Here is a 24,751-nt window from a genome sequence, read left to right as displayed (position 1 = left end):
GTTAAAAGAGAAGTTTTTGCGGGGACAAAGAGATCTCAGACTCTTTCTTGATACTTAGAGAATTTAGTGAAGTGGGAGTTTTCTTGTTGTTGTTTTTAACTTACACTGAGATCTCTGTTGCAGGATCTTTACGTAGAAACTTTCTCAGTGGAACTGAGAAAGATGGCCAAGTCAAGAGATACTAGGGACATTATGCCAGAAATCAGAACCTCCTTCGTAGCTTTTATTGGCCCTTGGGTTTTCTTTTTGCTGCTTAATTAATACTGTTGGTTTTCATTGTATAGCAAATCACCCCAAACTTAATGATTTTTTAAAAAAACGTTTATTATTTCTCACAATTCTGTGGGTTAGCTGGATGAGTCTTTTGGTCTGGGTCACCTTGACTAGAGCACATTGGTCCAGGATGACCTCGTTCACATATCTGGGATGGCAGCTGGAATACCTCAAGGCTTGTCCTCCAGGGGTTTAGTCTAGGCTGCTTCTTCCCATGGTGGTCTCTGGCTTCTTAATAGCGTGAGAGGGTAAAGTTTGAAGCACTTCTCAGGCTTCTGCTTGTATAAATGTCAACTAAATGCCCTGTTGGCCAAAGCAAGTCATGGGCCAGGCCTGGGTTCAAAGGGTGGGGAGGTAGACTATTTGATGGGAAGAGCATTGAAGTCACAGTGTGGAGGGAATGCGTACTGGGATGGTAGGCATTTTCGGCCTTCTTTATCTTGCCATCTCTCATAATCCCCTTCCCAACCTACTCTTTGGCCCTGACTAACCTTGACGTGCAAGAAGAGGTGATGGATGGTCTGTCTGTCTAGAAGGCTTAGTAATCCCAAGATGGAAATTCTGAAACACTAATGGTTGATGGAGGAATGTTTTTTTGGTTTGTTTGTTTGTTTTAGTTTTTTTAGTATAGGTAAACACTTAGGTAAAGAATTCTAAAAAGCTTTGTAAAATGGGATAGACTAATGGTTCCTAAGTTGTTTGGGGTCATGGTATAAAACCTCTCCAAAATGCCTGTATACATATACAGTATTACCTAAAGTCTTATGGGGGTTGTGGGTCTCAATTCGAGACCTCTGAAAGAGTAGAGATGACTGAGTTACTGGCATTATTGAAGAAAATTGCCAAGATTGAGTTTTGATGGGATTGCGAACAGTTGCCTGAACAAAATCCCAAATTAAGGCGAGGCTTTAGGGAGTGGGACTTTGAAGAACTGGCTGTGGGAAGTGAATGTGTTTTCTTATAAGCACTTGCACAAACCACTAGTCATTGGTACCAAGGTGGTGGATTTAGGTGGATCACTCTTACAACTGATGGGTCTTTCTTTTATCGGTAAGATCAGAAACGTGAGGGTAGAGCTGGGTTTATCACACCTTTCTCCATGTCCTCTCCAGACCAGAACGAAGGCCTTGGTGGGAAGAGGTTTGCAGTGTTGTGGTCTCGTGAGCTCTCAGGCTTAGCTCCTTTCCTGGAGGCCCTTTCCAGAGAACCCATGCATTCACCCTATGAGAGCTATAATCCAAATCTGTCACTTGGTTATTTTTTTTAAGTAAGGGGTTAAGATTTTTGTGGTTTTCACTGAGTGCACACCAAAGGTGAAGATTTATAACCCAGCACAATTGTCCTTAGATCGGGTGAAGACATCCCAGTGGCACAGGTCTTCGCAGGCTGGTCATTCAGGTGGTTCTCTGTGTCTGATGTCACTAGCAGCTAGGCAAGCTAGCTTGCTTTCTGTTAATATGGCACACAACCCCAGATGAAGCTTGAAAAATGTCTTTCATGCTTAATGGTCAGATAATATCAGATTCTAAACTGAAATAACTTCCCCAAGGAATCTAAAAGCATGTCAGTAACTCCACAGGGAGTCTGACCAGTGAAGTTGGCAAAAGAATTAATTCTCTTACTGTACTTGTTCAACTTTTGCTTTCCTCAGATATTTCTCACATCCCAGGTATTATGATCCTAATTAGTTCATTCCTTTGGGTGAAGACCAGGCAAAATAACAGAATCAACACTTGCTAAATGTTCTCTTCGGGTAAAAAAAAAAAATGGGGATAGGGTAGGGGAAATATGTAGCTTCTCCCAAAAATGTAGAAGAAACTGAGGCTGAGGGCTATTGAGTCGTTGCTGGGTACACTGTCTGGTCTCCTGATTCGGATCCAGGGAGGTCTGTCCTCAGGAGCCCTGGTTTCAGAAAACATTGCCACAAAGCCACTGTGGAATCTTGCTACAACTGTTGTTGTGAAACAAAACAAAGAAAAAAATTAAATTGAAGTAGAAGCTCCATAAATGAACAATTCTTAAGTGTGCAGATTTTTGGATTTCACATAAGTAAAACCTTCATCCAGATATATGTGGTACTATGCTGTGCATTATAGTAGCTGTTGCCCACAGGTAGCTACTTAAATTTTAATTTCAATTTAAAGTTCCTTTGCTTAATCACAGTAGCCACATTTCGTTTATTCAGTAGCCTCATGTGGCTAGTAGCTGCCATATTGGACAGTGCAGATATTTAGACTATTTCTATCATTGCAGAAAGTTCTGTTGGACAGGGCTGGTCAAGAATATTATGAGTACACCAAAAGGTCTCATGTGTCCCTTCTCTTCAGGATCCCCTCCTCTACCACCAAGTTTAGTTTTGCCCGTTTTAAACCTACATATAAGAAACATCATACCCTGTGTCTGGGGAAAGCAAGACTTGCTTGTTCCCAAAATACCAATCCTAGGGATCATTTTCAGACTTACGCATTCTCTCCTATGTAAAAATGCCTAGTCCGGTGGTTCTCAACCAAGTCAATTTGGCGATATGTGGAACCACTTTTGGTTGTCACAGTTCGGAGGAGTGCTACTGGCATCTGGTCGGAAGAGGCCAGGGAGCCTTGTAAACATCCTGCCCTGCACAGGACTGCTCCCCACAACCGGGAATTCCCCAGTCCAACACGTCAGTGGTGCTGAGGTTGAGAAACCCTAATTTTGTCCCGAGGAAAACTCTACCAAGAGCACTCAGTGCCGAGCACGTAGTAGGTACCACAAGATGGTGGATGGCTGCAAGTATTGTTACCCAGGGAATAACACTTGAGTGGGCTGCAGTGCTTTTTGAGACCAGCCAAAGTGCCCAATTTGAAATTTATGAAAATAGATACTATGTTAGAAAAGGAGATTTAGAGCAAATTTTTGCATTCTTGAACACCAAAGACAAACTGCCTGAAGAAAAAACGGGCAAAAGATTTGAATCAACATTTGTCCAAAGAAAATAGAGGATGACCAGTAACACCTGAAATGTTCAACTTTGATGACTCATTAAGAAAATACAATTCAAATCCACAATGAGATCCCACTTCAAACCTGTCAGAATGGTCGTAATTACAAAGATGAACCAATGACCAGCATTGGCGAGGATGTGGAGAAAGAAGCCTTCATACGTTATTGATGGGAATGTAGAATGGAGCAGGCATTTTGGAAGACATTTAGGACATTCTTGAAAAGTCGATGTAAACTAACATACAGCACAGCACATCCACCCCTAGGAATCTGCATAAAAGAAATGAAAGCCTATGCCCTCTCAAAGACCTGTGCATGAATGTTCATAATAGCTAACAACTGGAAACAGCTCTGAGGTCCATCGACTAGTGCGTCCGCACAGTGGAGTACTATTCAACAAGAAGAAAGTAACGGATGAATCTCAGCAACATGCTGAGCGAAAGAAGATAGACAAAGTGCTGTATATTGTATTTTTCACTTAATGAACGTCCAGAAAAAACAAATCCATAGTAACAGCAGGTTTGTGGTTAAGGCTGAGGTAGGGGGCAATGGGAAATGGGATTGATCACAGGCAAGCTAAAGGGAAATTCTTGGGAAGATGGTAAAGACTGGATTATGGTGATAGTTGTACCACTCTATAAACGTGCTAAAAAAAAAAAAAAGTATTGTACACTTAAAAATCTTACCTGCATATCATTCATCTTTTAGGAAGCAATATCCTCCCTTAGAGTAGAAATATAACGTAGTAATATCCTTCCTTAGAGTAAAAATGTAATGTTTTTTTAAAAATTTTTAAAATGCTTATTATTTATTTTTGAGAGAATGAGAGCATGAGTGGGGGAGAGCAGACAGAATCCAAAGCAGGCTCCAGGCTCCGAGCAGTCAGCACAGAGCCCAATGCAGGGCTCGAACTCATGAACCATGAGATCATCATCTGAGTCGAAGTCGGACACTTAGCCGACTGAGCCACCCAGGCGCCCCCAGAATATAATTCTTAAAGGCCAACTGGCTCAGGGATTGTTTTTAAATTATTTTTTTAATGTTTATTTTTGAGAGAGAGAGAGAGAGAGAGAGCTAGCGAACAAGTGGGGGAGGGGCAGAGAGAGAAGGAGACACAATTTGAAGCAGGCTCCAGGCTCTGAGCTGTTAGCACAGAGCCCGACACAGGGCTTAAACCCACAAACCTTAAGATCATGACCTGAGCAGAAGTCGACGCTTAACCGACTGAGCCACCCAGGCACCCCTCGGGGATTATTTTTGAAGGAAAATACTAATACTAGAATACTTATTAATCTCAAAAATCCACATGGGGCACTTGTCTAAAACATAAGCCATGTTGAACAATATGTTTAGATACCATTCTTCGTGTCCACAGGGACTCTTGGCGTGGCATTGGAACCCCCTATGAGAAGTGACTCTAGTGGGTTTCCCAGATCTGTTTTTAAACCCATTGAACTAGACTAACAGGCTGATGTATGATTTCTGAGTCTAGGTGGCTGGTAAAGTGTTACCAGCTACAAGTAGGAGGAGTGTCCAAAGTGTCTCTGTCTCCTTTTTAACATAGCCCCCTTTCCACCAGCTGCCAGCATAGTGGGCAGAGAGCAAGGGATATCTTCTGAGCGTGTTTATTCTCATCTGTTACAGACAGTAAGCTGCACTTTAGGAGATACTCCAGTCAAGCTATCACAAATAAGAATATGCTTGCATTGGGAATTGGTAGACGGTTTGCTTATTTTTCTCTGTGCTTTCTTATCTAATAGGCTCTGGATTACTGCCACAGCAAGGGAATCATGCACAGGGATGTGAAACCTCACAATGTCATGATAGATCATCAACAGAAAAAGGTACCGTTGCAGCCAGGCAGCAACAAGTCTTTCCTCGGAAGGCTTACGGCCGACCAAAATGCTGGCCAGTACTGAGGTGGTACTGGAGACCCATGCTGTTTTCTTTGGCGGGCTTCTGTTACTTCTTAGTCTCCAGGGTTGCTTTCTACTTTGCATAAGTATAGTACACAAGGAAAGTAGACAGCTAAACCTAACTATAGTCCCTTGTTTATTTTGGTCATGGTTTTCTGGAGGACCCTGCAAAGAAACTACAGCTGATGGTTTCTACTTCATTTAATGACCCTCAGACCAATCTGCCTGGCCTCAGAAGTACACTTGGGTCCCTCCTTATTTTGATATTCAGTTCTGGTTGTCCCTGATAGATGAGTAAATGAATCAGTTACTTAGATTAATGAGAAGCTGGAGCAGCGCTTTGATCCTGGACTGGGGTTGTATGTCCCCAACCCTTTCCGTTGTGGCTAGAACTTATAATGGAAGCTTTTTTTTTTTTTTTTTTTTTTTCAACGTTTATTTATTTTTGGGACAGAGAGAGACAGAGCATGAACGGGGGAGGGGCAGAGAGAGGGAGACACAGAATCGGAAACAGGCTCCAGGCTCTGAGCCATCAGCCCAGAGCCTGACGCGGGGCTCGAACTCACGGACCGCGAGATGGTGACCTGGCTGAAGTCGGACGCTTAACCGACTGCGCCACCCAGGCGCCCCTATAATGGAAGCTATTAATGATGGGGGAATGTGTTATACATGGAAGTGCTATGAAGACAGAAAGAAAAGCTTCAGTTTTATTGATCGAAAGAGAAATGAGAAGCCCAGGATAATTTAAATTTTCAAAAAGAAAAAGCAAATAGGATTTTGAGTGCTCTGCTCTAGAAATGACCTCTTCCACAGTTACTGAAAGTGTAATTTTTGCCAGTGTGCTTGCTGGCATTTTTTGTGTGGCCCGCGTAATTGGTAGCCAGTGTGATGGGGCCTGGTTCCAAGGCACAGGAGTCTAGAACTACATGCTTTACATGTTTGATTTCTGTCATGTTTGTAGCTGCGACTGATAGACTGGGGCCTGGCGGAGTTCTACCACCCTGCTCAGGAGTACAATGTCCGTGTAGCCTCGAGGTACTTCAAGGGCCCGGAGCTCCTCGTGGACTATCAGGTAAAACTGTTAGCCAAGCACCTGTGCATTCAGGGTGTATTGCCTTAGTGCTTCTCCCCGTTTGCTGTTTATTTAGCAGTTTGGATATATTGAAAACCCCACCCAAAGTGATAATTTCAAATTTTTCTCAATGACTTTTTTTTTCTTTTTTTTTTTTTTTGCTTCGAATTGTAAAATATGTGCAAAGGTCACCCTGAAGACTAGAAATTCAGATCTGAAAAATGCGTTTGTAACACCCTTCCCTGACAGGCCAACCTTATTTTCCTCAGATGTATGATTACAGCTTGGACATGTGGAGTTTGGGCTGTATGTTAGCAAGCATGATCTTTCGAAAGGAGCCCTTCTTCCATGGACAGGACAACTACGACCAGGTGAGCAAACACTAACTAGCCCCTCCCTGTGTAGGGGCAGAAGCCGAGAAAATGGAGTACTTTGACAGGGGTGATACCCTTGAGCCACTAAATATCGTTGAGTGTCTGCACATAAGTTTTCCTTCAGGGTAAAGAATTTCATGAAATTTTGTCTGTGGTTACCAGGTCCCCAAACATAACAGATAAAGCGATATTACGCCCAACTTCCAGAGTGAGTCTGTGAAGTCACACACTCCTTGTCTAAATAAAACTAGATTCTAGTCCTTAGGTGATGCCTCTTATAATCGTCAGCTTCTAGATTATTGTCATAAGTTGTTACCATTTTATTTTTTTTTTTTTAATTTTTTTTTTTTCAACGTTTATTTATTTTTGGGACAGAGAGAGACAGAGCATGAACGGGGGAGGGGCAGAGAGAGAGGGAGACACAGAATCGGAAACAGGCTCCAGGCTCTGAGCCATCAGCCCAGAGCCCGACGCGGGGCTCGAACTCACGGACCGCGAGATCGTGACCTGGCTGAAGTCGGACGCTTAACCGACTGCGCCACCCAGGCGCCCCAGTTGTTACCATTTTAAAGGCAGTTTGGAAATTTGCTTTCTGTGAACATCGTGTCCTTGTGTCTGCCGCCTGTCAGCCCCCGGCTCCAGTCTGTATCTGGTGTCTGGAGGTAGAGTGATGTGGAAGTCCCCCTAATTCCTTGGGACAGCACCTCACAGGCTTGCAGTGAGCCCTGTGCTCAGTGATTTGGTCAGTTTGTTTTGTGTTTCAGCTTGTTCGCATTGCCAAGGTTCTGGGTACAGATGAGCTGTATGGCTATCTGAAGAAGTATCACATAGACCTAGATCCGCACTTCAACGATATCCTGGGACAGTAAGTAAGAGAGAGGGAGAGAGAAAGAGGGTTTTACCCCATTTCAAAAGTGGGAGTGTTGGCTGAAATCGCTGGCTAATCCTAGCAGAATTGAAATACACTTCTTTATTCCCGTGTGTATTTTTTTTAACTTGTTTTTTGAGAGTATTTGGGCAGTGTTTACATGTGTCTTTCGATTATTGTACTTCTCCAAGAGATAGTCTGTCAATCAGTAAAAAATTGAAGACAAAATCCTGTTACAGAAACCAGCTTTCTGGTACAGCATGTGCTTATTTTAGAAAGCTGTGATTCTTCTAGGAGTAAGACTGTTACGGTTTTTCTTGTTCGGTGTAATGGGTTTTCCACAAGATAGCAAATTTGAAGGCATATTTTCAGGTACAGTGCAATAGTGTTGAAAAGTAAATGTGTTGACAATATTCAAACAGTGGTTTATGGAACCTCTATGTTTCTGAGGCTAGCTCTCTAAATATTTCTGCTGAACAACAAAAATAACTCCCATCACCTCTGTGCCTCACCAAAATTGACTAAAAGCCTGAGGCATAAAAAGTGATCTAGAAAGGTGCCACAAACTAAATCAGATGTAGAAGTTAGAGCTAATTTTATTTATCAGTCATAGAGCACAGTTTTTATTTTAGGATGCTGCGAGTGTATCTGTGCGGGGGTGGGGCAGGTACCAGCGAGAATGAGGTTTCACAAGCTTGGAATCAGTGCATTATTCTAAGATTTTGTTGGCTTTAGCCCTAATGCGTCAGGATCCTTGTTGAATTTAATCTCAGAATACTATTGCTTCCCTTTTTTCTCAGACATTCACGGAAACGCTGGGAAAACTTTATCCATAGTGAGAACAGACATCTCGTCAGCCCCGAGGCCCTAGATCTTCTGGACAAACTTCTGCGATACGACCATCAGCAGAGACTGACTGCCAAAGAGGCCATGGAGCACCCGTACTTCTGTGAGTCTCAGGGACTGTTTTCAGGGGCATAACTTACTAAAGGAAAAATACTTCTCTTCATCTTTGAGATCAGTCAAGAGAATTCTAGGTATTTGTATTGAATCGTCCTTAGAATTTGGCCTCGTTAGTTCTAGACCGTTGAGACAACTTTGCAGTTGCTCTGCAGAGGGGTTTGCTTGTTCACTGCCTTAGCTCCCTCGAGTCCGGGAGGGACCATTCCCTGTGGCCCTGAGCTTATAGATCACAAGTATCTAAAATTTGTTTTCAAGTGTATATATTTGTATAGAAACCTAACCAAAGGTATTCTTCCCTTCAAAAACCAAGTAGTTAGTTAAAAGTGATAAGGTGACTGTAGTGTATCTTCAAAGAAGGAAATGAGTTAAATAAACAAAAGGAATTTGAGGAAAGGAAAGCAGGTATGGAAGGACTGCACTAAAATCTCACCTGCGTTAAAGAATTTTTAGGTCTCACTAGAAAGTGTGTGTATGTATTCAGTGCATGTGGTTGCTTATTGTCTGCATGCATACAGGCCTCCCCACCCCCCACCGATAAAGATGTCTCCAACAAACTTTCCCCTTAATTGTTGGCGACGTGAGATGATTTAGTCCAGGCACAGGGGAGACTGGGGATGAAGGTTACAGGACCCGTCTCTGTTCACTCTCTGAATTGAGAAGAAAACCTTCAGCCTGTCTATTGCTTGGCCAGTATGCTGTCTTCCCTCCTCCCCCTAAGATTAAACAAATCTTACCTGAAGAAAATAAATCTTGAACCTCTTGGCCTGTAAGCATTAGTAGACAGCAAATTGGAAAGGTTTTACCCTTTGGTCTTCTAGACCTCAGACAAGTGCAACTCAGATGTCCTCTTTCCAATTTCTGGCACAGGAAGCCGTTTTTACCCTTTGAGTTAAATTGAACTAAGAATTCCAGTGTTTTATAGTAAGTAATTCGTGATTTATTTGCTTTTCTGAATACACATCTTTTGTAAGAAAAAAAAAATGTTTCAAATGACTGTTGCTTAAAATTGATAGGCCTTCTAATGGCTCTTTTCATTCTCTCTTTGCTCCAAAGTACTCATTAGCACACATGATTTGAAGAAATTGGGGGTTGGATATGACAGTATTCAAGGAAAAGAACACATAAGAAAATAAGTAGTAATTTTGAACAGTGGGAAGTTAGTGAGTCTGGGCCTCTGTTTTCCATGGGCCTCAGAGATTGAACTTGCTTTCTGAGGGAAGTGTTAGGAGTTGACTCTAAGAGCAAATTCCCCTGATCATTTTTCAATGTCTGATTTTTCTATCACCTTAGATCTGTAATTTGTTTTTATTTTTTAATTTTTAAAAAAGTTTATTAGTGCGGGGAGAGGAAGAGAGAGAATCCTAAGCAGGCTCCACACTGTCAGTGCAGAGCCCAATATGGGGCTCAGACTCACGAAACTGAGCTCATGACCTGAGCCGAAACCGAGTCAGACGCTTAACCATCTGAGCCACCCAGGCGCCCCTAGTTCTGTGATTTCCGTTGCCCTTCTGACTCTGTCTTCCCTGTCAGTCTGTCTATCTCACCGTGGAAGGGGTTTTGTCATGATGGTGTCTCCCACACCTACCAGTCCTGATTCAGCTGACTTCTGTCCCGTTTCCTTGCAGACCCCGTGGTGAAGGAGCAGTCCCAACCTTGTGCAGACAACGCTGTGCTTTCCAGTGGCCTCACGGCAGCCCGGTGAAGTCTGGAAGGCGACGGGTAATGCGGCATTGATGCTTGCCAATAAAATCAACCAACCAAACACAAATCTTGAAGGAAACTACAATGTGATAAAAAGAAGTTCTAGTCATTCCTTCTAAATGCAAAGAAGAGTAAAGACCTAAATGTCAAAAAGAAAGAAAGAAATTCCCCAGTACTAGTTACTACAGGGAGCCGCCGTTCTGGCAGTGTGACGATGCACATAGTTCAGGATCTGAGGGAACACTCCCTTTGGAATGCATGGGAGATGAGAGACTCGGAGTTGTTGTGCATTTGCGTTTATTTAACAGGAGACCGCTGTTGAATTAACCTGTTCAGTCAACAAGCTCTGAATATCTGACTTCCTATCTATTCCACTGTGGTCTGGGTTTCCTTTGGTGAGATTCAGGCTCAAGTTTTAGCAAAATGTCAGCAGTCTATACTGACACACCAGCCTCATTTACGAAAAGGAGATATTAAAACAGTGACAGTATTTTTTTTTTAAGCTCTTTTACAAATTCATGTTTTATGTATTTTTTTATGACATGAGCTCTCTAGGAAATGTACCTCATCCCTGCAGTTTTCTTCTAAGTGTATTCATTTGGGAGCAAACTGCAGTCACTCTCACAAGGGTCCCCTTTGCTGTCAGAAGGCATCACTTTAAACCTTGTGACGCTGTGTCCAGGGCCGTCTGTCTCCTCAAAAGTTCGATGCAAAGTGCATAACTTGGAGCTCACTGTAACCTTTATTGATTTGCCTAACCATAAAACCTTGTTGCTGTTTTTTCTGTGTAGCCTTTTTTTTCCTTTTGCAGCCTTGTAAGGAAAGCCTCACCATTTCCCAGCACATACATCCGTGTGTGTGTGTGTGTGTGCGTGTGCCTGTTTTAACACACCTCTCTGAAAGAGACTTTTTGGTCACAACCATAGTGAAAGCTGGAAAGTCAGTCTTCAGGCAGGCTGGGGAGGGAGAGAAACATCCTATTAGAATGTATTTAGGAAAGACCTGTTGGGTCAGAAAAATGTATTCTCCCCAACCCCCCTTTTTGCCTCGTTTTATCCTCATGAGAAGCAGTTTCCCTCTGTAATCAGGGTAACCTGCGTTTTTAAGCTCTGAGAGGTACCACGTGAATGTGATGGCAAAGCTGAGTCTTTCTCACTTGCAGGGACAGGTTGTGTGCAGGGCCGGCCCACTCCCAGGGATGAGCAGAGCATCACGTGAGGGGCTTGGTGAGGATTTGGAGCACATAGAGCAAGTGTCAGCGCTTGGGACCCATGGCACTAGCCTTCATGTTAGCAAAGGAAGCTAGATTCTGCTTTAAAAAGTAAAAAATGTAGGGCTGATGTCATTTTGGGGACTTGTCACCAGTATGCTTTGCAGGCAGTCCCCCCTCACCCCAGCTGCAGAGCCATGCCACAGCTGTGGGAACTAGCTGTGGGACAGCTAGGCCAGAGCTGGAGGTGTCTACCCACATCATACTTTAGGATTTCTTTATTAACTATTTAATAATGCCATACATTTTTATAAGGTTAGAGTGATTGTTTGAAAACCTCTGTTTACATTCCATATTCCAATAAAATCATATTGGTATTGGTAGCAGGTCCTATTTCTACATGTAGATTCTGTTTTTGTTGTTTGGTTGGTGGGGATTTGAAATGCAAATAAAACTCTTACTAGAGTTGAGCTCACGGATTACAACTTAAAAGTAAGACCCCAAAGCCAGGAAATGCATTCAGTTAAGGTTCTCATGCCGATACTACCTGTCTGTGTTGCACATTCTGTATATTGACGAGTCCATTTGTTCAGCCTCAAAAGCCAAGACATGAGCTCTCAGCTGGACCTGTATTGGCACATCAGGCAGCAGAAGCCTTCTGATGTGCCCCTCTAGGCAGCACTGTTGGTGATTATCAGGGAGATGTGCCACTGTGTCTTTTTTGCCCCCCTACTTCTCTCCCCTTTTCGTCACCCATTCTCTCCCCTTCCACTTTTTTTTTTTTTTTTTTTAAGTTGTCCATCTGGACCAGGCAGGGAGAGCATACTGGAGAGTCTTGGTGAAGTAGCAACTCCCATTTTTTCTGTTGGGTTCCCCAGAGGCATTGAAAGCATCTGGAGGAGTACAGTCAGGTGATGTGCTCCGGCCTCTCTCCGTTGATGATTTAGTAGATGCAAACACAATAACTTGCCTGTCTTGTGGCTCTGACACAGGAATCGTTCTTCCTTTTCGTGTATGCTTTACTTTTCCACCACCTATGCTCTTCACTTCTCTTCATGCCTTAGCATTGCTGAGTTTCAAAAGCCTGCCCCTTTCTGAGTCTGGTCTTGACACTTAGCTGGCTGGCTGACTGTAGGTGGTTCTTTCCCAAACTGAAGTGAGTCCAGTCCAGACCTTTTCTCTTCTTTCCCATCTCCGTAGCCATTCTGTGTCCCGATGTACCTAGCTCCTTCAAGATTTCAGAATGCTTACCTGGGTTAGATGGTCATGGAGAGTTCAGGGTGTGGAGGGCAGGGAAGGGGAGAGAGGGGGCGGGGAGAGAGAGAGAGAGAGAGAGAGTGTGTGTGTGAGTCTGTTCTTCTATTTAGACTAAGCCAAGGTAGATTTGCCCACCCACTATCCTTTTTGATCAGCATGTTATTTCTCAAATTCATCTCAGTAATTTTTATTAGGCATTTTTTTTGCTTTGTTACCTTATAACAGGTTAAAAGTGCCTATGATAAGGACTTAGTTATTTCCTAAAGAAAAGCAAAAAATGTGGGGAACAGGGTAGTGTTACACTATCATCTCAGGTACTGCCTGTGTTCGACAACATAGGCCTGGTATGGTGAGAACAGAAAGTTCCTATGCCAAATACAGATTGGTCTGATTGACCGCAAGTGAGCATAAGCGCGAGGCTTTGCTTCAGCTGACGAGTCCCATGGCGAGAGCAGAACTGATGGAACGCCAAGTGATATTTTCATCTGCAGTTTGCTTGCTGTTCACTCTCCCCTGGATCGTATCAGCTGCCTGCTCTTGTCCTGTCCCTGTGAGAGGTGACTGGGTGGGAGAAGCCAAGTGGACAGTGCAGACAAGCATTCTTGGGTCTTCTCACCAATTAGAGCAGTGCCAGTGGTGGCTCTTGGAGGCGCCTAAACACCGGCTGCTGCACCAGGCCTGACAGACGTTCTCTAGCGCATCACTGCTCACAGGGCTCAAAGCTAGTGTGTTCCCTTGCAGAGAAGGAAGGGACTCAGACTGCTTGGATGGAGGAGACAGAAGAGCTTGTAATCCTGAGGGGCTCAGCAAGGAGGTGGTTAAAGGAAAGGGAACCAGTAAGAAAAACAGTCAAGGGATAGGTCTTGAGGAGGGAACATGACTTCTTCAGAGAGTCAGGGGTACCACCTTCATGACGTGGAATGCGCCCTGAGATGGGCACTGCCCCCTGGAGTGGTTCCAGCGCCGCTGAAAGGTGGCGCCCTCAGACAGCTGCTGAGTCCCCGAGAGAGCTGGCGGCCGTGGTCTCGGTCCGCACCTACTCAGGGAAATGACTTAGGTTCTCCCAGGTGCTGCGTTGAGGATGGAAGCAAAACTATTTGGGAACACAAGCAGCAATTGGAAGAATTTTTATATATGCATTGAAGTGGTTCTAAGCCCACTTAGCAGTTTCCCTTAATGCCAGTTCAGACTGAGCGATTTGTTTAGAAACCTGTGTTCCTGCATGGGCACTCGCAGGAAAAAGCAAACTTCCCTCCTGCAGATAATAGGGGTAAGCTGGAGTTAAGTTCATTGAAATAGAAACCCTTCTAAAAAGCAAAAGCAGGGTGCACGGGAGCACACGAGGAGCCAGAGGTTTTCAGTGAGCTTAATAAGTCTAAGGTGGCATAACATCCTGCTTCTAAAAATTAACCCCAGGGTGGGAATGGGGGAGGGGAGGTGGCAGTGAAACATCTGGCAGAGAAAACCAGTAATAACAAACACTTTTGAGCTCTATGGATGTGTTCATGGAAACGACGACAAGCAGGTGTTGTGGAGGCTGGGGAAAGTGATGTGATGGGTTATACAGCTGATGCCATGAGTACTTTTGTGTAGAGACTCAACAATGTGCTACAAATGTGATACTTAATCCTGAACTGCATGTATTGGGGATTGTTTGAAAAAAAAAAAAAAAACTTTCGTTGAATCAATAAATTAACAGTTTTGCACTTGCTGGCTTTTCTTGCTGTAAATGGCGACTAAGAGGTTGGGACAGAAATCTGGACACCCTGTGGAAAGCTTGGATAAATCTTCAAGAACCGTGGAGCCAACTATTTCCTTCTGTTTGCAGAACAGCAACACTGCCTGGGTTGTGATCCCTTCCAAATGATCACTTCAGACACACTTGGCCACCTCTTTGTATCACTGGATGACTGATGTCTGATTGATGTGCTGCTGCCCTTAGAGGAAAGACAAGTGTCATGTGAAACCTTGTTTTCAAAAATAAAAATGTTGATAACCACCAGATTCCCAAGCGGGAGACAAGCCACTGCTATGAGGCCCTTAAACTTGTATTTCCTGTCTCTTGGGGGAGAGGAGGGGTGCACCTTGAACTGGAAAGATGTGTGTATGGGGGTTGCAGTTCATCACCACCTTCGTGTGGAGCTTTCCTTTATCAAGAGAGGTGGGACTAGAGTGGTGTCATGTGGGGCTTGTGCTGTTCCTTGGTACTTGCTCCAGAATCCCTCTCCTAGGCACCTGCTTCTGGGATTGGCCCATTTTAGTGCACAACTTTAACCTTTGTGGCTGAGTGTTCTGCGTTTATGACCTCTCCCCACCCCCATTCCTTGCATCAAGAGCGGGCACACGCTATTGTGTGTCTGCATTTGGCAGATGGTGGTGTCTTTAATTAGTGTGCTTCTCACTGATGGAACCCTCAGTGGCGCTGGACGCTTGGAAATCAGTTGCTGAAGTGCTTAAAGGCAAATAGTCCTTTCTTTCTTGAACCTCACGCACCATGCGGCCTTTCTCAAGAAAGGCCTTTCTTCCTTTACCCAGAGGAAGTTTTCACGAAGCGATGTTTCTGTGACAGCTTCCCAGGGGCACAGTCCTTTTCTCTCGATGTAGTGCCGATCTGTGAGACGTTGCTTCTAGAATTCCGCTGCTGGCATCTCACCACCCACTTCACTGTGCTGGACATGGAAGGGAAAATGGGGTTTTTAGGCCATGCCTCACAGCTGCTCCCAGGGGAGAGTTAAAAATATTTGAGCTCCCTTTTTGCTCTTTGTTTATTAGTGGACTGGGCACTTTCCTGGTATAAATACAGTCCTCTGATTATTAGTCCCAAGACATCCTCGGTAAACGGGGTCAAGGCTGATGGGGACCCAGCGTTGGACTGTTGAGCCTGTCACTCAGCTTGCTCAGAACAGTCGAGAGGCCTCGGTGCTCCTAAATCTGCACCCTGAACCCAAGAGGCAGGGAGGAGACTCGGGCACACATGCTGTGTCCGGAGCTTTCCCCTCTTCCTCCCAGGAGCCTGCACCTGAAACCGCCTCTGCTAGTGGTGATCACGAGAGGAAGGAAGAGGGTATTACTCGAAACCCGAGACCGTAGAGTTAGTTCTTACCAGGTTTTCCACACAGTGGCGTGGGAAAGTCAAGCTTGCACACTGTTCCCAACACTCTTCGAGAGAAGGAAGCCACAGGCAAGTGGAGGCCTGTCCTCACTCCGGGTCAGATTGATTAATGTCGTCTTTCCCCTCCTCCCATCTCTTTCCCCAGGTCTGTTGCGGTTCCTCCCACTTTTCCATAAGCAGAACAAGAACCAAATCAAACGTCTTAACGTGTGTAGAGCGCGATCACGTTCCGTGAGCAGACACAAAATGGTGGCAGGTTTGGCGAGCACGAACCAGACCAACCGAAGGGCAGCCCGCCACCGTATTTCAAACCTCACTTCTGAATGTAAAAGGTTCACACGCCTTTGGCTTCCTGTTGACTTCCTCCTGACCCAGAAAGCATGGGAAATGTGAAGGGTATGCAAAATGGTTGTTGGTTACTGTTGCTCTCCCGTGCCCCTTGACTCGGCCTGTGGCCACCTGTTTTTCCAGCAGACCACGTTAACTAGCCGACCACAGACTCCACAGTGGGGAACGGGGGCAATCTATGGCATGACGGGCAGTTACATATTATAATTTTAAAAGTATATATTATTGAATAAAAGGTTTTAAAAGAAACGTATGGAGAGTTTTCAGTGTGGAAGGGGCCATTAACCAAGACCCGTGGCCACAGAGAACTGAGTGAAAAAGAAGAGCAGGTTCTAGCCAGAGGAAAAGCAGGGGGAGTCCCAGAGGTGAGGAGGGCCATTTTTAAGGACGCTCTTGACCAGGGATGAGAAGTTGAACAGGTATGGTGAACTAATCCTGGGAATGGGGCAAACCGCAGGTGACTCTAGTAGACTGGGCGAGCCAGGAAAGCCATGTTTTGCCTTGACCCTTCCTTCTAATCCAATGACTAGGCGGTAAACATCATCTCTAGTGACCTCCAGAAGATGCCTTAGCCCCTTCTTTGCTTTCCTTTTGCTGGTGTCTCCATAGTTCATTCCTCTTCCCCATGGCCCCTTCTGAAAAAGCATCTTAGCTTGGAGGCTGGTGGAGTCTGCTGTCCTCCAGCAGGCAAGGGTCAGGGGTCTCGGGGCCAGATCCGAGGGCTGCTTCTGGTGGCATTTGGAAGCTCCCGCGAGCTGGAAGGAAAAGTGGCCCACTCCGCTGTGAGAGAGGGTGCAGTGGAAGCACCAGTTGTATTTGTTGAGTGAAAACAAAGGAAACCTGCTTTACAAATGAGCCTTCCCTGGCTCCCTCAGGCCTGCCCTCTGAGGATAGCTGTGCCATGGGGAGGTGAAGGCAGCCATAACCGGGTCGCCGGCCAGCTTGGCCTCTGGCTGTGGCCTGCGTCCTCCCACAGCCTGTAGAGAGCAGGAGCAACGGGCAGACCCCGATACCCAGGCGGCTCAGGGGTGCCCACTATTCACACAAGCCACTTGTTCCCACAACATTCCTTCTTCTGTCTTTGCTGCTTGTCCTGCACAGGTGACTGTGGGAACGCAGGTGTGGACACTCACAGTTTCTGAAGCAATTGTGGGGGGAAAGCAAAGAGGCCCCTCAGGGTCACCACGGCGTCACAGTGGCCCCTGGAGCAGCTTCTGTCGTATCCAAGCAGTTCCACAGGTGTGGGAGCCCGAGACAGTGCCTGCCCCCCCCCGGCCCCCGGACACCAGCGAGGAGGGCCCGCAGGCCCACCGCCAGCAGACTTTGTAAGGCCGAAGGACATCGAGTGGATGGACTTGGGACTTTTCCAGCACCATCACTGGCCTGGTCTTCTCAAGCAGGCACTCTCATGCCACGGCCCTTTTGACTCCAGGCTCTGCAGATTTCTCTTGGTCTCCCAGGTCTCTGGGACAGCATCTCAATACCTCATTATAACGAGCACGTCCCCAAAGCTCCTGAGGACACGGTGCTTTGTGTGCACATGTTTATCTACAGAGCACGTTACCTCCGTGGTGACCCACTGGCATTTGAGGGCCTTCCCAGACCAGAAGGGGCTCTTCGGAGTAGATACAGTTGATTGACTTGGGAATTCTTAGATGCTATGCAGAACTCAAATGTTAGCTCCCCATTTTTCTTCCCAGGGTGCTCTCTAACTTCCCAGTGGGAAAGACTTGTTTTCTGGAAACCCCTCAAGCATATCAGATGTTTCTTTTTTGTGGATGATTACTGTTGGGCGGAAGAGAGGTTGTAGAATGAAGGGAAAGGAGGAATTTTTGCTTAGGCTTTTTTGACCTTGAGAGAAGGGGACAAGGGACCTGCTTACCCAAAAATAGTCTATAAAGCTCATCCACAAAGTGCTTGGCAATTCAGAACATCAGTTCACATCTTTCAATGGCCCTGCTTATATTTGGATTGTTTAAAGTAACATTTATTTATTCTGATTACCAAAGTAATATATGCTCATGGTAAGAAATTCTGAAAGCCTTCCCTTACCACATGCTGCGCGCCCACACACACACACACACACACACACACACACACACACACACACACTACTCTTTCCTCCCTTGGAGGTAACCATAGTTAATTTTGGCGTATATCTTGTAATTTACTAACATTTAAAAATCAACGACTTTTATTTTTACAGAAATGTAATCAAACTACACATTCTCTCTCTCTTTTTTGCAACTTGCGCTTTCGCTTAGTTGTGACAGTTTTACTGTTAGCATGTATAGACCTACCTCACCCCTTTTTGTGGCTGCATGGGGTTCCATTGTGTGACGTACCACAGTTGAAGCAATCCCTTCCTGATGAGAGACTTTTACCAGTACTGTTACCAGTATTGCTGCAATGAACAAATCTGCACATAAATTTTTACACGGTATGTTTGTGAGATAAGATCTTAAAAAGGAAAAACTGTGCTGTATGTTTTGTTTTAGAAAGGGCACTGCTATGATTCAGAGGAAGCAGTCTTCTCTTCCCTTCTCTCACTGGTTTAGGTTGGAACTGGGATGCCTTTAGTCATGGAATTCTTGTGAGGCTCTGTTAGGCACTGGGACATGATGCCCAGAGTCTTTGTGCTTTCCAGGGAAACAGGAATGTTTGAGACCTGAAAAAAAGAAAAGGTGTTGGCGCTAACATAAGAAAGTTATGAAATAAAAAACTAATAAATGTAATTACATATCTTTCCAATCCTATGAGCTTCATTGTCATTTGCTTTAAAAAAATATTTTTCTTGGGGTGCCTGGGTGGCTCAATCGGTTGAGCATCCTACTCTTGGTTTCGGCTCAAGTCATGATCCCAGGGTTGTGGAATCAAGCCCAACACATCAGGCTCCACACTCAGCATGGATTCTCAATGTCTCTCTGTCTCTCTGTCTCTCTCCCTCTGCCCTTCTTCCCCACTCGTGTTCTCTCATGCTTTTTAACACAAAAAATTTTTTTTAATATTTTTTTCTTGATGCCTGGGTGGCTCCGCCGGTTAAGTGGCTGACCAGCTCGGGACATGATCTCACGGTTCATGAGTTCAAGCCTCGAATCAGCTCAGTGCTGACAGCCTAGAGCCTGCTTCGGATTCTGTGTCTCCCTCTCTCTCTGCCCCTCCCCTGCTCATGCTCTGTCTCTCAAAACTGAATAAACGTGGGGTAAAAAATTGTTTTTAATGTATATACTTTTTTCTTGGGGCACCTGGGTGGCTCAGTTGGTTGAGTGTCTGACTCTTGGTTTTGGCTCAGGTCATGATCTCATAGTTCCGTGGGTTCAAGCCCCACATTGGGCTCCGTGCTAGCAGTGCAGAGCCTGCTTGGGATTCTCTTTCTCTCTCCCTCTCTCTGCCCCTCCCCAACTCGCACTGTCTCTGTCTCTCTCAAAATAAATAAACTTAGAGAAAAAAACTTAGCTTTGGAAAAATATGCATATATGTATTTTTTCTCATGATAATTAGTGAAGAGTCACAATTACAAAATCAAACAATTTCAAAAGCAGTTTTAAAAGATCTTTTCAAAAATTACAGGGAAAAACTTACCTTAAGTATGAAAAATGGCTACTATGGCTGCTATGTTTGAAGTGCTGTAGGGAAGCCTTCGAAAGAAAGCACGCAGGGGCTGGCAGAGGGGGGGTGTAGAATGGATGAGCAACACTGAGGAATAAAGAAAAGCTGTTAAAATGTGCATCTCAAACGCATTGTGAAGAAGTCAGACTCAAAAGGATACTTATTCCATTTATGTGACATTCTGGAAAAGGCAAAATGTAGGAAATGGAGAACAGATAAATCTGTGGTTGCCAGGGTTTAAGCATAGGAGGTGATAACACGAGGAAATTTGGGGGTTGATGAAACTCTTCTGTATCTTACATGTGGTGATGCTTATATGACTTGGTGCCTTTGTCAAAACTGTACCCCGGGGCGCCTGGGTGGCTCAGTCAGTTAAGCATCTGACTTCAGCTCAGGTCATGATCTCGCAGTTCGTGAGTTTGAGCCCCACATCAGGCTCTGTGCTGACAGCCTGGAGCCTGCTTCGGATTCTGTGTCTCCCTCTCTCTCTGCTCTTCCCCTGCTCATGCTCTGTCTCTCCCTTCCTCAAAAATAAATAGACACTTAAAAAAAAAAACAAACTGTACACCATACACACACACACACACACACACACACACACACACACACACATACACATATGTATGTGAGTTAAAAAATAAATTTAAAAATATAACAATAATGTACAAGGGCCCAACAGAGTCCCATTTGAACTTCACTCTCAGATGAGCAGCGGCCTCGTCCGCCCACCACTGGCTCTTTCACTGCTATCTTCCGGGCTGAGGGTCGTCTCTGGGTGTAACCACCCGGGCCGGGACGCAGTGGTCCTCCATCTACCAGCTGAACACCCAATTTCAAGGCACTCTTCATCTTTGCTCCCAGCTAAGGGGTGATTCTCCAGGCACAACTTTACCCACCTCATTGCTATACCTTCCCATCTCGATCAGCAAAGAGGGGTGGGGTGTAAATGCTTCCTTGCAGTGTGTGGCAAGTCCCTTGTGTCTCTCGGAGGCCAGGTATGCTGAGTTTCTGGGCTCTGACTGACCTGAGCAAACACTGTCCACTGGGTTTTGGTATTTTTCAGTGCCTTTGCACACTGAAAGGGATGCTTATGGTTACTGGTGTTTCAAATAATATCTTAGTTGTTTTTCTTTTTAATGTTTGTTTATTTTTGAGAGAGAGAGAGACAGAACGCGAGCAGGGAGGAGCAGAGAGAGAGGGAGACAAAGAATCGGAAGCAGACTCCAGGCTCTGAACTGTCAGCACAGGGCCTGACGCAGGGCTCGAACCCACGAGCGAGCTGTGAGATCATGACGTGAGCCAAAATCGCAGCTCAAATGAATGAGCCTCCCAGGTGCCCCAATAATATCTTAGTTATTAAAGCTGTACGTTTAAAATCTAATTTCTCTTGTGTTCTTAACATCAATTTACAAGTCTTGTTATAACTACAAAGTAGTTGGTTTTATGTATAAACACTTTTGCTAAATCCTTGATTGATGCTCGATCGATTCAAAACTTAATGGGTTAAACTGTAAATATTGCTTGTATGCTTAATCTAGTTTCCTTAGACCACATATTTAATCACATATTTAATCTGTTTGATTTGTACAAACACTTCCAATATGAAAGACCTAAAATGAGATGAAATCTTCCTAAGCATTCAAATACTAACATATTTAAGTCTAAATTCACAGATTTAATAAATAAAATCTTTTAATACTTAATACATTTTAAAGTTTAATAAATCAAAATCTTTTAAACATTTAATGTTTACACACTTAAAATTTTATAAGCATTTTAAAATTAAAATCACAGCTAATTTCACATTCCTTCAAGCATTGCAAATTAAATTCAAAGCATCAGGTTCTCCAATACATTAAGGTATCTTAAATAACAAAATATCACAATAATCGGAAACTTATTCCTCTATTTGACAAGGATTACTGGTATCATGGTTTTGATTTACTTGCCATAATCTGTGTGTGACATTCTACCAAGGTAACATTCTATCTGAACTCAGGACTATGATACATTCATAGTCAGAGATTCTGGGGTTGGCCAAGTACAGGTTGCTACTTCTGCAATAGTTATATCCAAATTTCTGGTTAACAAACTAAGCCCCTTGCAATAGTAATGGGATTTTCAAGACCACCCCCAGATCCCACCTCACTCAATGAGGGTCAGGATTTTGTTACCTTTTCTGAAACTCTTAATGGCCTGATACATCAACTAAGCTTCTGCACCCACTACCCAGATTGGAATCACTTCACTGCCTCTGTAAATTCTGCTTCCTTCTTTCTTCTTTTTTTTTAACTGACTCATCCACCTCATTATAATTACAGAAATCACTGAAGGAAGCTACTGATTAGCAAGATTTTTCCTGTATTTTGTCCTTACATAAATTCATGTTGATGAAGGGAAAACAATCTTAAAGAATGATAGTGTAATGCATTTTTCTGTGAGAGACATCTGTGGTTTTAGGTTAAGTTGGTCCACATCACCTTTGAAATGAAAGTATATGTCAGAGGTGATCATTTGACTCTAATCAACTCATTCATTCATCGTATACCTGCCATGATGGTGGTCCTGTGTAGGTGCTGGGATACATGCACAGAAGAAGACAGTCTGGACCTGAAAAAAGCATGCCAGAATTAAGTCTACCATGGAGTCAACTCACGAATTCATGTTCTCCAAACCTTTGATCAAATCATCTATATTGTAGGGGTGTCTGGGTGACTCAGTCAGTTAAGCATCTGAGTTGAGCTCAGGTCATGATCTCATAGTTGCTGGGTTCAAGCCCCACACTGGGCTCTGCGCTGACAGTGTGGAACCTACTTGAGATTCTCTCTCTCCTTCTGTCTCTCTGCCCCACCCCCACTTGCACACATGTGCACTCTCAGAATAAATAAAAAAAAAAATCATTCTTACTGTAGCCAAGGCCATGATCGCAATAAACTTTGAACCCCAACATAAGAAAGAACTAAACACAGTTCAGGTAGACACTTACTGAGAGTGGGTAGTTGGGAGAAACAAGCACTTTCGTTTTATTCATCAGCTTGCTCATTGATTGTCTATCTGTTCAAGGCGCTTAAGCCCATACTTGGTCAAGGTGTTCCATTTTTTTTTAAGTTTATTTATTTATTTTTTAGAGAGAGAGACAAAGAGAGAGAGAGAGAGAGAGAGAGAGAGAGAATCCTAAGCAGGCTCCACACCATTAGTGCAGAGCCTGATGTGGGACTCCAACTCATGAACCTTGAGATCATGACCTGAGCTGAAGTCAGACGCTTGGTTAAGCAACTGAGCCACCCAAGCACCCCAAGGTGTTCCGTTTTAACTGAGGAGAGTGCATGGTTAATGAGAGACATGTGAATAGGCAGATGCATTAGGTGAGCCCCAATGCAGAGGAGAAGATCTTTATTGGTGGGATGGGTCTGGAGCTGCTGAGACCAGGAGACACAGAACCTGTGCTGGGCCTGCAGTGACCAGGACCCCAGGTCCATGACTGATCCACTGATTCAGCACGTGCTTACTGCATTCCCACTTTATGCCAGCACTTTAGGTACTAGGAATACAAGACAGACCAAATTCTTTCTCCCAGAAGCTCAAAACAGGGGAAAGGAGACAGCAAAAGTAACTATATAGACTATGAAGTGGTGATAAGTACTATGGAAAGAAATAATAAAGTGGGGTACGAGGACAAGAAGTTGGGGTTAGAGGTGCCATTTCACGCTGGTTGTCAAAGAGGTCCTCTCTGAGGAGGTAGTGTAGTGAGTTGAATAGTGTCCCCTCAAAATTCATGTCCACCCAGAACCTGAGAAATGGGCACTTATTTGGAAAGAGTGCCTTCGTGGATGCAATTAGTTTAAGGTCTCAAGATGATATCATGCTGGATTCAAGGTGGGCACTAAATCCAATGACCGGTGTGCTCATGAGAGGAGAGGACACGGAAGAAAGGTATCCAAGATGGTGGCAGAGATTGCAGTGAAGCTCCACAAGCCTAGGAGCACCTAGGGCCATCAGGAGCTGGAAGAGGCAAGGAAGATCCCTGAACATTTTAGTAACAATCAAGGGATAAATTGTTTACTGGCCTAAAGCACAGTCCCCAGCAGTCGTCCAAAAATAACAATTTCATAGAAAAAACTGTTTTTTACTTTCTACTCTAGTATGATCCACATATCCTCCCACCCCCCACGCCCCTGCCATGTCTAGAAATTCTGGCTAGATTGCTCACAGGGTTGATGTGAGGATTAAATGATTTAGGAAAGGCTAAGCTCTTAGGATGGTACCTGACACCTGATAAATGCTCAACTGACGCTAGCCATTTGTAGCCTTGTTGATGTTAACTGCAAACTCCTTTTCTGTCAGTCACAGTACCCAGCACAGGCCTGAGCACAGAATATAATATTTAGGAAGATGCTCAGTGAGTGACTGGTCTCCAACACTTGGGATTTCTTCCACACTTGAAATATCATAGCTTATTTTGTGTCTTTTTAAAAAATGTTCTAAGTATTAATTGATTTAGAAAAACAGCTCCACCAACTCTATTTTGTTTAATTTTATTAATTCCTGCTGTTATCTTAATGTTCAGGCTTTTTTGTTCGCTAGTGCATTCAAGGTAATTTTCCTGAGAGTACAGCTTTGCATCCCACAAGATATGCAGTATATTCATAGTGACCCTGTTAATGATTAAAGCAATGCTGTACATAAGGCGCTTAGCACAGTGCTCAGTAATGTTTGGTTGCTTTAACCTTACCCTGCACACGGCGGCCAGTCTATTTGACACTCTGGTAAGCAGTTGCTTAGCAAAGACACCTTCTGCGTCTTTCTCCACTTTACTTCTGCCCTTGTAACTCCTCCCAGTCCTTCAGGGGGCGGGGCCAGATCTTCACGCCCCTGACCCCACCCCGCCACGTTTCCTTGACACCCTTTGCGTGCTCCACATATTCTATAATCCTGTCTCCTTCCGTTTTTTAAAAGAGGCTCTGGAACTAGGATGAGAAAAATAGTCCCTTGACAACAGAGTTCTTTCCACAAGAAGGCGGGACTGGGGCGGGGCTTAAGACCGGAAGAGACAGGAAGTCCGTGATCCT

The 24,751-nt window shown here is 44.4% G+C and overlaps 1 protein-coding gene and 1 long non-coding RNA gene across 6 annotated transcripts in view; one reads left to right on the top strand and one right to left on the bottom strand.

Annotated features, from left to right (window-relative positions):
* CSNK2A2 (casein kinase 2 alpha 2) overlaps positions 1-16,322 on the top strand; it is a 38,794-nt gene extending 22,472 nt beyond the window's left edge. For 2 of the 5 annotated variants that reach the window (XM_045442931.1, XM_045442934.1), the window contains 7 exons: positions 5,013-5,096; positions 6,130-6,240; positions 6,510-6,611; positions 7,379-7,479; positions 8,283-8,431; positions 10,071-10,164; positions 15,871-16,322. In XM_045442931.1, coding sequence (XP_045298887.1) covers positions 5,013-5,096; positions 6,130-6,240; positions 6,510-6,611; positions 7,379-7,479; positions 8,283-8,431; positions 10,071-10,147 — 624 coding nt within the window. In that variant the 3' untranslated portion in view covers positions 10,148-10,164; positions 15,871-16,322. Of the gene's footprint in view, positions 1-5,012; positions 5,097-6,129; positions 6,241-6,509; positions 6,612-7,378; positions 7,480-8,282; positions 8,432-10,070; positions 10,927-14,441; positions 14,616-15,870 lie in introns of those variants that run through there. The other 3 variants (XM_045442935.1, XM_045442933.1, XM_045442932.1) reach the window with 2 other exon arrangements.
* Positions 16,323-18,276: 1,954 nt separating this feature from the next.
* Positions 18,277-24,700, bottom strand: LOC123579238. The gene is made up of 4 exons (XR_006702691.1): positions 24,415-24,700; positions 22,231-22,292; positions 19,656-19,769; positions 18,277-18,741 (listed from the first exon to the last, which is right to left on the bottom strand). It is a non-coding gene; the product is annotated as an uncharacterized LOC123579238 (long non-coding RNA).
* Positions 24,701-24,751: the final 51 nt, after the last annotated feature.

The sequence above is a fragment of the Leopardus geoffroyi genome, chromosome E2, assembly GCF_018350155.1.
Source record: "Leopardus geoffroyi isolate Oge1 chromosome E2, O.geoffroyi_Oge1_pat1.0, whole genome shotgun sequence".
In the NCBI taxonomy this organism is placed as follows: Eukaryota; Metazoa; Chordata; class Mammalia; order Carnivora; family Felidae; genus Leopardus; species Leopardus geoffroyi.
Note: the sequence above shows the minus strand (reverse complement) of the source record. Positions and strands in the feature narration are given on the sequence as shown.